We start from the raw sequence: 14,240 nt of genomic DNA on the forward strand, positions 1-14,240 counted from the left end.
GTAGAAAGAGAGGAGGTCAAACACAGAGATCGAATGGGAAAAGGAAAGGAAGAAATAGGCAGCCCTGTATCAGGTGAGTGGATGATGGTCATCACTGCCGACCATCATGATATGAGATACTAATTCCATCATGCATTTACAGGCAAAACAGTCCAACGGTACCGGCGCTATCCTGACCAACATCATTTAGTAGGCCAGGTCTTCACACACGCAGCACCCATCATTGACCTTGACCTCTCACCCTACAATGAATGTATCCTTTTCTGTCTTGAACTGGTAGAATATTACTTATTCATAATTACTGTTTATTCCCATTCAACAGTCAGTTCAACATTAGGTGAATTACAGGATATATCTGAATACAGTCCAATATATATACTTTTTAAATTTTGTATACATTGGGATTAAAAGTATCTTATCTGTCTGGGCATTCTGCCTTTATGTATGTGATCAGATATGTGGGAGATCATTTTGCAACTCATATTCTCAGCATATTAAAGCATCATCATCATCTCCAAGACTTTGCTTCCTTCTGGGGCCTGTGACAGGAGATGGCCATGACAAAATTGCCTCCAAGTTAGTCTGACCTCACATAGCGCTCACTATATACTGCTTTACTCTTCTTCCATACCACGTATGGTCTGCCTCTTCCAGCATTACCTTCAGTGTCATTTTCATAGACTTTCTCTGGATGTCTTTGAATATGTCCATACCATCTCAGTGTACTCCTTTTTGTCCATTCAATACTTCCACATTGCTCTCTTATTGCCAGTTTTATTCGTTCAAAATTACTCATAAATTCCCTTCAGTAGCACTCCCATTATTTGGTATATAAGGGAATTGAAAGTGTCTGTTAAATCAAAATGCTGGTTAAGTAAAATTTGCTTCCATTGATGTCTCAAGGCATTCAGTGACTTATAGTTGAGTATTAGTATCTGTTAGGGCATCAGTACAAACATTATTATAATTTGTACTTCATGTTGAGTCCTGTACTCACCTTTATGGGACTGAAATTGCAGTGACAGGTACTGCAGCACTGTGGTGATGCAGTAGACTGGGTAAACAGTTTGACTCCTAAGACAACATTGTACAATCCATGTTCATAATCGCTCTGAAATGCACAATTTTTTACCTTTGATCTATTAACTTTAGACTGTGAAGTAAACTTGTGTTCAAGATTATGCTTTAAATTACTGAATGCTATACTTAATCCTGTGACATCGTTTTGGCTCTTGTCAACCAAATGGTTTCTGTTAGTTTGAGGTCCACATCCAGAGCCACTGATGTGTATGGCTGTTTTGACTTGTGCCTACTGAGTGGCTTTTGGTAGATTGTTTAGATCTACATCCAGAACCAATGATGTGGATGACACTGGTTCTGGTTGTGGTAGTATATCTGTGGTTGGAGCTAGCTGTGACAGTGTCTGCTACTATCTCAGCTGCTCTCTGAAGCATCATTCTGATATCACCTTGTTTTATTTACTGTACTTCTGCCTCATCATCCAGCCTCACTGTGTATTCAGTTACTTTATTTTTCCTGAAAATATGAGTGCATTTAAGTACTTGGGTAGTGTGATGAGTAACGATGGAAGTTTAGAGGATGAAGTGCTTGAAAGCATACAGCAGGGAAGAGAGGTTGCTAGTTCTTTGAAAGCAGTGATAAGAAATAGAGAGAAAGTTTGGAACCAGCAGATCCAGTGTCTGGCCCTTGGCCTTTGATTGATGCTGCTACTGTGATTGAGGCAATAGGCAGGATGAAGGTGGGGCAGGCAGCAGGTGTGTTTGGGTTGACTGCCGAAATGGTGAAGGCCTCAGGGGTTATAGGGGTGAAGTTAGTCACGGACGTGACAAATAGGATTATCTATGAGTGTGTTGTCCTAGATGATTGTCTGAAGAGTGTAATTGTAAATGTGTATAAAGGGAAGGGTGATGCCCTGGAAAGAGGAAATTATAGAGGTATAAAGCTTTTAGATCAGATAATGAAGGTAATGGAGAGAGTTTTAGAAGGTATGATTAGAGAAAGAGTGAATATTGATGAGGTGCAGTTTGGGTTTATGCCAGGCAGGGGGACCACTGATGCCATATTCATTGTTCGACAGCTTCAGGAAAAATATATTGGTAGGAGAAGAGATTTTTATTTTGTTTTTGTTGATTTGGAAAAGGCCTTTGACAGAGTCCCTAGAGAGATGGTGAAGTGGGCAATGAGAAAGCTTGGCTTGGAGGAGTGGCTGGTTAGGGTGGTTATGGCTATGTATGTGGGTGCTCACACCCAGGTAAGAGTGAATGGAGATTTGAGTGATGGGTTTTCCGTGAATGTTGGTGTGCATCAGGGGTCAGTTTTGAGTCCCATGTTGCTTATCATGGTACTTGAAGCCCTTTCTCGTGATTTTAGAAACAGACCTGTGGGAGTTGTTGTATGCTGATGATTTCATGTTGATTGTAGAGAACGAAAGGGAGACAGAGGAAGGGTTTAGGAAATGGAGAGATGGTATGGGGCACAAGGGCTTAAGGGTAAATGCAGATAAAACAAAAGTGATGATATCTAGGGTTGGTGGTGGTACTGTCAAAGACAAGGGAGAGTGGCCATGTGCAGTTTGCCACAAGGGCGTGGTAAGTAATTCCATCTTGTGCGGTGTTTGTGATAAATGGGCGCATAAGAGATGTAGTGGTATCAGAGGTAGACTGCGAGATGATGCTGATTTTATGTGTACGGCGTGTCAGGGAGAGCAGGTGGAGATTGTCAGATGTGAAAAAATTGAACTTGCTGGTGAATCTCTTGAGTGTGTGGAAGAGTTCTGTTATTTGGGAGACATGTTGTGTGCTGGAGGTGGGGCTGGAGCTAGCTCTGTGGCTAGGGTGAGAAGTGGTTGGAAGAAGTTCAGGGAGCTCTTGCCTCTCCTGACATTGAGAGGACTCTCCATACGTGCTAAGGGGTCTTTGTATGCAGCATGTGTTAGGAGTGTAGTAGTAGTAGTAGTGGTTGTTCCCTAGGCAGTCTGGCCGAACAGCCCCGAGCCCCTTAGGAAGGCCATGGCCGAGACCGGGCTTTCCCACAGTGCTCTCAAAGAGTGTGTGTTGTGTTGTTGGCGTAGGTGATTGTGTGCAATGCAGTCTTCCATAATGTGCTTAATAGTATGGGGTGCTGTGTTGCATCCTGGACAGGCATCAGTGATGGAGTCATCCAGCCTCTTCTGGTAGCTTAAGAGGGCTGCATGGTGCCCACATCTCAGCCTGGCCAGGTGGACCCTGTCCTCACGAGGAAGATAGGATTCAGAAGGGTGGATGTCAGGAGGCCGTGCATGCAGCTGTGTGTTGTCTTTAAGTGACTGAATGGAGCGGTGAGTGATCTGAGTGTGGATATGCTTCTGGAAGCTGGTCTGAGGTGGGAGAGATGATAGTATTTGCGTACGGTATCGTGTGCTGGGTGTTGTTTTGATGTTCCTTGGTGTGGGTGGATGTGCTGCCATGTACTGTAGTGGATGTTGTGGGTTTGTGGAGGCTGCAGCAAGAAACTGGGTGCCTCTCATGTCTAGGTGATCCTTGACTTTGAGTACTTTGGTTTCTTGATGTAGGTGGTCTGTGGGTGTAGTAGCTGTGCAGCCTATGATTATTTTCAGGGCCTTGTTCTGTATGGTCTGTAGTGTGTTTTGGTGAGGTTAGAAGCCCTGGCAGGGCTTGCATAATTCATCACTGGACGTATGTATTGTTTGTATACTGTGGTGGTGGTTTCTTTGTGGTGTCCGAATGTTGTATGGGCAAGTGACCTCAAAGCATTGAGTCTTGGTGTTATTTTATTTTTAATGTTTGTGATGTGTTGTTTAAATGACATTGATGTATTGTATGTTACACCAAGGATTTTGGGTGTGTGTGTGTGTGTGGTAGGGGAGTGTTGTTTATGGTGAGGTGTGGGATGTGACTGTTCTGCTATCCAGTTTGTGAGAAGAGTCACTGTAGAGTTGGTTGGGACTATTTTGAGCCTGTTTGTGGTGAACCATTCGTGTAGTGTGTTGAGGTAAGGTTGAATGATGTGTGCAGCTGTGTTTGGGTTTTGGTGCGTACATGTAAGTGTTATATCATCTGCATAGGAAGCTGTGTGTATCTGTGGTGTGTGGGGTTTGGGTACATCATGCATGTATAGGTTAAAGAGTGTAGGGGACAAAACAGATCCTTGGGGGACCCCATTAGTGAAGTTTCTGATGTTAGAAGACTGACCGGCAAATGTTATTTGTGCACATCTGCCTGCTAAGTAGTTTGCCAGCCATCTTTTTGTGTTATTGTGCATGTTTGTGTTGAGTATTTTGTTTGTGAGGTTGTGGCGGGGGATAGCATCAAAAGCTTTGTTAATGTCTAGTGTGATTAGGATTGTTCTGTGTGGTGGCCTAGCTGAATTCATGCCGTCGAAAACTCTCTGCCTAAGGTCTGTAAGAAGAGTATTTGTGGAGTGTAGTGGCCTAAAGCCATGTTGTGACTGGGCTAGGGGAATGTGAGGTGTGACTAGTTGTAGTACCAGTCGTTCAGTGACTTTAGAGGGGGTGCAGAGGAATGTGTTGGGGCAATGTGAGGAGGGTAGCGTGGGGTCTTTGTTGGGTTTAGGGATAGTGATGATATCGCCATGCATCCAGATGTTGGTTATTATGTTGTGTGAGTAGCTGTAGTTTGATATGTTGGTGAGTGTTTGTATGCCTTGTGGTTAAGGTGTCCAGATTTATTGGAGCTAAAAGCGGGACGCGCGCGCACGTGTGTGTGTGTGTGTGTGTGTGTCTATATAGATAGATAGAGAGAGAGAGAGAGAGAGAGATAGATAGGTAGATAGACAGATAGCTAGATATAGGTAGATAGATATAAATAGATATATAGATAGATAGATATATAGACAGATAGATATTGACTAATGTGACAGCAACCGCTGGTGTGCTACACCTCAAACTGAGGCTGCTAATCAAACACTAACGTCTCCTACGAACTCCAAACATACCGTACAGTACAGTGAATGGGTCGACCAAAGTTACCAGCTAGTGAGCATTACAGATTTTATATTAATAATTCGGTATTTCATTTGGTTAGGATTATGCATCATTTTTCTAATTCATCCTAATTTCATAAAAGGTCATGTTATATCTAATGCAATAGTAAGTTCCTAAAAGTGGGACAATTAAGATAATTTGCTCAAAAAGCGGGACATTCTAGTCACAATTAAAAAAGCGGGACGGACGTCCAAAAAGCGGGACTGTCCCGCCTAAAAGCGGGACTCTGGTCACCTTACTTGTGGTCCTAGGTGTTTAAGGTGAATGTTGCTTATGTTGTCTGGTCCACAGGCAGGTGAGTGCTTGAGGTTGTTAATGATGTGCTTCGTCTGGTTGTAAGTGAAAGGTGCATAGTCTGGGTCTGTGGGGAACTGTCTCTTACGTCGGATGATACGTCGGTCTTCGGGATGGGGGTTTAGATGGCTGACTTGTGAAAAGTGATTGATGAGAGTGTTTGCTTGTTGTTTGTTTGAGGGTATGGTGTCTGTTGTTAGGAGTGTAATGCTGTATGGCAGTGAGACGTGGGCAATGAAGGAGGAGGATATTCGCCTGCTCAGACATACAGAAATGACAATGATTAGGTGGATGTGTAGTGCGTCCCTGTGTCCAAGGTCTGGGGGGGGCTGGGTTCACGATGGAAGAGTTGAAAGGTAGGATGGGACTGGAGTGTATTGGTGTTGTGATGAGGAGAAGTAGATTGAGATGGTTTGGACATGTGGAGAGGATGGGGGATGATAATTGGGTGAGGAAGGTGAGAAGTGTTAATATTGGGAGTGGGGTTACGAGGGGTAGACCAAGAAAGACATGGGACGAGGTCATTAAGCGAGACCTCAGGGTTAAGGGACTGAACAGGGAGGCTGCAATGGACCGTGCAGCATGGAGAGCCGCCTTTAGGTGACCAAGGCCGACGCATGCAAGCATGTTGGAGCCAAAAATGAATGAAACGATGAAATGAAGTGAGCATGGAAGTAAAAAAGGCACTGCATGATCTTATTGATACCAACTTTAACATATGAAATCTAAGCTTGGAACTTGCTGGAAGGAGTAAGAGCATTGGCAATGAGTTATTTGAGAGGAGCTTGTGGGTTTACAAGGAGAGACAAACTGACAAATGAGGAAGTGAAGGAGCATTGTGGTGTGGATGTGGATGTGATAGTAAGCTTTTGGAGAAATATATTGAGATAGTTTTGCCATGTGGAGAGGATTGAGAGTGAGGGATTAACATGGAGAGTGTAAATGCATGAGATGGAGGGGGAGAGAGGGAGGGGAAGACCAAGGATGAGATGGAGGGATGGAATGGAGAGATACATAAGAGAAGGGAGTGTGAGATAAGGGAAGGGCCGTGAAATGACGGAGGATGCAGCGACATGTAGGTGATTTGTTTGTGGCCACCCCTTCCAGGCTTAGGATGCCAGGCTATAGATAGATAGATAGATAGACTTTTACCTCAATGATCATTGTTATTCACTTGGTATAACATCATGACTGTCTGTGTTGTGAAGAACAGCTGCCTGTCTTTTACTTTAGTTGTGATATTTGTTGTTTTTAAGTTTTCACTTCATGACACATTGAACATCTCTATAGCCTTTTATCGCTTCTGGTTCTTGATGCATTTATTGCCTCTATTCAGTATCATGTTCCTGATCATGTCTGTGAGAGCAATAAACCCCAATTATTCTGTGGATGTAAACCCTTGTAAGCTCCATCCATTTTTTTTTTTTTTTTTTTTAATGTGTCCGACTCTGGGCATAGGCTTCACAGCCTGCTATCAAGGCCCAGCAGTCCTCCTACATACCATACACCTCTACATGTCACCACTTCGGCGCTAACACCCACCGTCCATATTGAATACATACTAGGGCTGTCTCATACAGAACTGGTGTATTGGCATTAGCGGGGGTATTTTTACGACATTGGAGTGCCTTAACCCATTAGACCACTAGATTTCATTTCATTCTGTGGTTACCACCTTTCTTTTAGGGTGGTGTTGGGAGGTGGCTTGTCAGTCAGTGTAGAGTCATCTGAAGGGAGCACTACTGTACATTAAGTGGATGATAAGTGCCCACACCTAACAATATGAGTAACATGATTTTGTATCTTTGCCATGTTTGTACAAGCACACATAGTCATCCAGTATTACTTTGCTTGTTGCTGTTGTGGCCCCTGGCTCATCTGGATATGAACTCGGTGGTTGGCAGGAAGCCAGCCACTAGCCAAGCATCTGACAATACTTCTTTATTCTTTACAAACACTAATGTTTTGCCTTCAGTTTAATCTTGTTTCCCTTAACTTGTAATGTAGATCTGATTACTGCAGGAAAGGATAGTGCAGTGGGTCTACTTCATCTAGGGGCTCCTAACCACGGCTGGACCCAGCGTTGTGAGTTCACATGAGTGGTCATTCGTGCACAACTTCACACTTAACACTTGTGGGGGCATTAAGCAAGTTTACTACCTTACTTGTCCATATTGACTGCATAGTGGTGCCTCATGGGTATGTAGTTCGCTACAGGCTCCACAGCATTTGCTAGTAGTTAAACTAATTGAACCTAGGGATGCTTTGAAAATGTTTTCGTATAAATCATAACTGTGAAGCTTGGTTTTTAGCTGCATAATGTGTTATCATATAAATTATATCTTTGAAGGTTAATTTTTAGATGCATCATCATGATCATTACAGTTTCATTATCTCCATTGTCATCATCATCATCATCACTAATAAATGGGCCACACATATTTCATACCTTCAAAATTCTCATCTCCATCTTACAGGGAAACTATTCACAAATTTTGTTTTTCATTGAACCTTTCCCCCCCCCCCCCATAAAACTGACAAAAGCTGTCAGGCGTGATTATGAGTTTTCCAAATTCACCTGCCGCTGCCCTTCACCAGGTGTGCAATAGAACCAGAAGATATGTATTGCCTCATGTCATTTGACAAGAGAGTAAATAGATTTTGAGACTACACATAGTTATACTGTATATGTTAGCCTTTCTAATTACATAGGTTTGTTTTTTATCAGTTAATTTTGTGCAAGAGGTAAAGGTAAAGTAAAGGTAGGGTCACATGCCATTAGGCGCTAAGCTGCTGTGCTCATTTCCGTAACCGAGGCCTTTCAGCCTGTGGCAGGTTTTTCCCACTGTCCTGGGATACAAGGCCACTGCATCATCCAGGTTATCACATTTACATTCCCTAGGCACTCATTTTCCCTAGCAACCCACAAAGGGTGGATGGACACCTGAGTTGAGTGAGGCTAGCTGCCCACACCCAGATTTGAACCCTGGTTATGAATGTATTTGCACCAGTGTATGTGTGTGATCCTAATCATTTGATTCTCAAGCACCTGTGTGATATACTGTACACAGACAGCTACTTGTTGGTAAATCATATAGTGTTGTTGCTTGCTGTTTGGGGCCCAGACTCATTTGGATGTGAATCACGGGCTGAAGTTGCTCTTCTCTAGCAGTCCACCAGCCTCCTTTTGGGAGATAAGGAGGAGTAGAGGGATATTTATATAACTGGGCAGTAGAGTCACCTAGTTATATCACTGCCATCACATGAAAGCATCCCGCCGTAACATTTCATTCAGCATAAATTACTAGGTTTGCTAGTTTTCAGCATAAAAAGATACAACATAAAAACTAAGCTTCATTGAGCAAATTTGTAAGAAAACATTTACAAAGCTTTTCTAGCTTTAGGGTGGTTGGTCATAGCATGTCTCAGCCTTTAGATCTATGGACGCATCTGGAAGAAAATTACTACTCAGTTATGATGATGTCTCACATGTTCCAATGCATACTTACATAATATGCCATCAGTCATAAGATTAGGCACTAAGTATGGACACCTTTGATTACCAGCAAAGGAAATTGAGGTTGATAGACATTATTTTCAAAATATAGCCCATGTGTAATTGTACGTGAAATGATTTTCATGTGTTCATCATTTTGTCATTTAAATAATTTTTCTCTTTAGCAACAGTAAGTTGTGTTGACTTAGGTAATTCACGTAGTGAATCCCAGTGTGTGCTTCATTGCCGAACTTAAATTGGGTTTAGCACAGTATCCATTTTCTTATATTAGTGTAATGGGTAACTTCTTACTGAATCATTTTCATGAATAGATAACAAAGTTAATTAAAGTATGATGAATTTATCGCATAAGGCTTGAGCTAAAAATACGCTCATGCTTATACACAGTGGCACTCTCCTTTCTCAAACTGAAACACTCTTTACACTGGGGTACTATACCACAGGCAGGTGATATGACCCCCTGGATGTGAACAGAAACATAATGTAAACATTTCAGAACATGATGTAAAGATACTGCATTTTCTTCTGTTAGGGTAGTTTTCTGTATAACATACCTCCCTGTGACAGTCTATGATAGCATTTGTTGCCTACATAATTTTGCACATTATTTGATCATTTGAAACAGCAGGTGATGCAGAATGAATGTAGAATGAAGAAAGGGATACAAGTGTGAAAATTTATAGTGAAGACCTGTTAACATAAGTATAGTACTTTCAGTTACCATGCAACATGCAGCAATATGGTTATCCTTTTTTAACCGAAAATGAATGACAACAAAAGTTTGCAGTGCATTAATACTTCTGTGTACAGTGATCCCTTGGTTACAGCGCACTTGGTTTTGACAGTTTTCACAATCACTATGAGATGAAACTCTGCACTCCTGCCATTATACCAGATTTTTCAGCACAAAAACATTGTTGTTGCTCACCTGAGCTGGTTTCTGCTGGCAATGATGTTGCAGTGTCAGTGATTTCTGATGGCTTTGAGGGATTCAAAGATGAGGCCCTATTTAAGGAGTTACTCTCGGTTAGTGGAGACCACTAACTGTCCACTCCCTAGCCTCAGGACCCCTTACCTCAAGCCCATCTCAGTTCTGTGTGTGGTATGTGTTTCTTCTTTGTGTGCCTTTTTCATCACTCTATTAACCTGACCATGCTTATGTGTTTCTGATACATACCATAACAGTATGTTTGTATTTAATGGGTCTAAATTGTCATAAAGTGGAAAATTTGGACTCACACTTGGGATGCCTGGTATCAGTTGGAATAAATCCCATAGGTTCAGTGCTGTTATCATGCACCATGTATGGTAGCATTTATGCACAATGACTAAGGGATCACTGTCTTTTACCTAAGGAGTGCCGATTTATTTGTGCTACTTTGCCTTGATACCCTCTACTTCTTACTTTCCTTGTGTCAAGCAGACATACAGTATCAGTAAATTGTGTTTATAGCAATCAGAGTTTTGTAGACATAGTCTGCTAACCCTCTCTTCCTGTCAATGGTTTCTTGACTAGACTTATGATGTACTAGTTTGCTGCCAGACTCTACATGCTATTTGGCACATTAATTCATCTAATTATCAGAATACTGTACATATTTCATTGCATGTTGTTACATAGCGTTATTACTCTTTGGTTAGACAGTATTAAGTGTGCATATCATCACAATGTTGTTGATGTTCAGTTTAAATGTGTTTCAAATACCTTTCATTATTTTTCACAGAGCCACATTTCTCTCATCACATGAGGTGTTTAGTACTGAAGGGATGAAGACACCAAAAGGTAGTTTGCAAAAAACAGTCTAAAGTGTATTCATTTTTAGTTTGGTATAAATTTATTGATAATGGCCCTGTTAGCCTACAGCATAAAAAGTGTAAAAAAAATTCTCTGGAATTTCACACACTTAAGGAAAAAATAAAAGATACCAGAAAAATTTGCTGTTATCCCTTTTTCTGAACAGCATGCATTTTCACCAACATGTCAGTAATGACACACATACATGAATTTTTTAATTGAAAGTTTTAGATGCCTCATAAAAAATTGCTGTTATTTTCAGAAGAAGGCAGGTATATAATTTTATGATTTTAATGATGATAATTAAAGATACTTTAATGTAATTTAGAATAATTTAATTCATTGTAATTTGGTATACTTTATTGGATGGGTGCATTTGCCTTTACCTCTTATACCAGGTGTTAGAGGAAGGCTTTGACTATTCGCCTTTGACCATAACTCAGTTTTGCAAATTTGGCATCTTTGCCCCATCAGTCTAAATGCATCATTTCTGTTGAATTTATTAGTATATGTGCACTGTCTCCTCCATTTAGTTTTTTTAACAAACTGTTCATTATCAGTACAAACCTACATAACCACCCATTTTTGTAACCACCCCATTTTTTAGAGGGATTTAGGGTTAAGATGATGATGATGATGATGATAATGACCAATCTGCATATTATTATTGGCCATGTAATGCCTCACTTTTAGCTAAACTAACAAATACAGTAAGTGTAGTAAGTAATCAGGTCTGTCTGATTTTTTTTCTTTTTTCATTCCAATTAGTCTTACAGGAGGGTGCAAAGCTGGAATTCATTGTTGAACTGCTAGATGATGCAATTATCTTGCAGAAAGTTTCTTCCAGAGGTGTACTTTTATGATCACAAAGTTCACTGACAGTACACTGCTGGCTGTGGCAATGGAAGATGTATTTTTATGTGATACCAATACAAGTACATATGAAGCACACAACAGTGAATATGAGGGATACTTTTTGGTATTTGTAAGGAGTAAGAAATATAAAAGGCAGGATTCAATGACGACAAGTTATTGAAAGTGAGCTCTGCTTGTGACAGTGCCTATGTAGCATAGCTGTGCAGTCAGTATGTTACAGGTCACCTGAAAATGTCTTAAGTTATTAATGAGGAGCAATAATTTCTAGTTCTTTTTATTCAGAGTAGTGAAATTATTAGTATATTTGTGTAAAGGCAAAGATTGCTGTAGCATTTGTATAGAGCATACTGTATATGGGCATTGTTTAAAACCAATCCAGTTTTTTACATTTGTAGGTTTGTAATATCTCACTTTGCAGTATAGTAGAGTACTGTAATGGTAACCTCTTCACTCTGGTGGTGTGTTTTGTATACAGTGTTTTTCTTCCTACTACCAGATGCCTTTATTAATTTGGGAGAGACTTTTTGAACTGGAGGGTTTAGTTATGGCCTTTATTTACCCCTTCATTACATGAGGACTCTCCAAGCTGAGCAAAACCATTTGGAGGAGGTAGCAAGAATAAATATGAAAGTACTGTATGTCATTGGATTGAAGAGGTCAAATTTCGTATTCCGGTAGCAAAAGTAGAAACTGTTTCCTTGAAGTGCAAGATATAACATGGCATATTGTGCAATAACATACAAGGAGTCAGCAAGAACATAGTTGTAACTCATTTTAAGTCATTAGGAAAGCTAAGGTGCTGGTGAAGCGAGCTTGTTGGTCACTTAATGTGTGGCCTTTGTGGGGGGGGGGGGCGTCACTTGTCAGTAGGTGTATTTCCTTCTGTCATCTGGACAGTCTTTATGCACATTTCTTTGTGTGTGTGTGTGTGTGTGTGTGTGTGTATGTGTGTGTGTGTGTGTGTGTGAGGGTATATGTGCATGCACATTTTTAGTTCTCAAGTACAAGGTCTAGTTTCTCACTTCTCAATATAAGATACTGGGTGATGTCATGGCCTGTATTCATATTTTTGTTTTATTGTAGTGTTCTCTCCTGAAGAGATAATTTTATATAATACAGTATTCATTTAGGTGAAACTGTTAAGTATGTGATTGTAACAATTGAATTACATGTAATGAGCCTCCCTGGTACATACATGAGTTTCTCCATAACTGAAGTTCATCTCCTTTGTTAAGAGAATAATGATAAACTGTAATCTCATTATTTTCTCACTCTGTTGGACTCAGTGCAAGGTATGGAGAGGTAGTAAAGAATTTATATCAAATGAATCTTAATTCTTAATTTGTTGACTAATTTATTTTAATTAAAAATGCATTGCATCTGTTTATTTGACTACAGGTCAGAGGTTTTAAGAATGAACCATAGATAATAAAAAAAACATCTGATTGTGTTGTATTGTACATAATAGAAAATTTTATAGTATTAAGTAGCAGCAGTAAAGTAGTGAGTTGATGGTTTCAGTGGCTGACTGGGGAGTCACTGCATCATCAATATGGTTTCATTCTACCTAGGTGACTGTTGTGTCTAGGGGTTGTATGCTCATTGGATTAAAAGGCTTTCTAGTACCTCTTCCATTTTGATGTATTATGCATATTACATCTAACTCTTCTCTTGTGCAGTCTGTCTGTTATTACGTGTGTTTCCTCTCAAGGATTTCCCCATTATTTCATTAGCTATTGGTCAGATCCTTGAAATTGGTATAACATGAATAGAATTTACATATCATGAAACTTTGGCCCCAGACTGCCCAAATGTGGTATTTTCTATCTTTGCAAATGTGTTTTGATATTGTGAAGCACACAACGTAATGAACTGATTGGCCACACTTGACCCCAAGCAGGTGGAAAGGTCAGTATTCAGCATGGAGGTTCCAAAAAATTGATTTCTCTGGCTCAGGTTCAAGAATGTCCATTGAAATACCATACAGTACATTAGTAAAAATCCATGCACAAGTAAATCTATCTGTCTATTTATCATCACCATCATCATTATCATCATCATTTCCAAAAGTCATTAGCATACAACTCATCCATCCATCCATCATCCAATCCTGTGTTATTCTTACTTAAAATATAAAACATCTGAATTGCTTTGTCACTTTAAGATTGCTAGAAACCATGCAAAAGCAGTAACAAATCTCACTAAATCAAACTTTCTTCAAAACCAAGCATCAAAACTACTTAACACTCCTAATTTTTTTTCATTCATTGCCAGATGCCATGTATCCCAAATGGGGTGGCCAAGGGCTTAGAGTTAATTGTTTTACAGGGAGGGGCACTAATCCTCCACCAGCCCCACTTTACACGTAGGGATGCCAACAGCATCTGGTGTTCCCAGCCGGTCACCCATCCAAGTACTAACCAGACCCAACGTTGCTTAACTTCGCTGATCGGATGGGAAGCGGTGTGCTCAACGTGGTATGGCCGTTGGCTACTCCTAGTTACAATAGAATATTCTGGTCAGCTCTCAGTTCTTTCAGTAACAACTTTAAAAAAAAGTCATCACCCATTTCCCCACTAAAATCTTCAGACAGTAACATTACAAATGACCTGTGTTGTAAAGTGAATATCCTTGCCAGTACATTTGCCAACAATTCTACCTTAGATATCAGCCAGAACATCCCTGTACTAGAAGCTGACTCTTCCAAAATTGCTCCTCTTAAAATACAGACTAGA

General features: G+C 40.4%; 1 protein-coding gene and 1 non-coding gene across 2 annotated transcripts in view; one reads left to right on the plus strand and one right to left on the minus strand.

Annotated features, from left to right (window-relative positions):
* Positions 1-7,438, plus strand: part of LOC145408170 (uncharacterized) — a 46,311-nt gene extending 38,873 nt beyond the window's left edge. Inside the window, exons 7-8 of the mRNA XM_080278924.1 lie at positions 143-253; positions 7,325-7,438. Of these exons, the coding sequence (XP_080135050.1) occupies positions 143-253; positions 7,325-7,416 (203 nt within the window). The 3' untranslated portion in view covers positions 7,417-7,438. The remainder of the gene's footprint in view (positions 1-142; positions 254-7,324) is intronic.
* A 6,439-nt stretch (positions 7,439-13,877) lies between these two features.
* Positions 13,878-13,996, minus strand: LOC145408334 (5S ribosomal RNA). The gene has a single exon (XR_013898918.1). It is a non-coding gene; the product is annotated as a 5S ribosomal RNA (ribosomal RNA).
* Between the last annotated feature and the right edge of the window lie 244 nt (positions 13,997-14,240).

The sequence above is a fragment of the Coenobita brevimanus genome, chromosome 76 (genome assembly GCF_032717465.1).
Source record: "Coenobita brevimanus isolate Jiangsu-jjx chromosome 76, ASM3271746v2, whole genome shotgun sequence".
In the NCBI taxonomy this organism is placed as follows: Eukaryota; Metazoa; Arthropoda; class Malacostraca; order Decapoda; family Coenobitidae; genus Coenobita; species Coenobita brevimanus.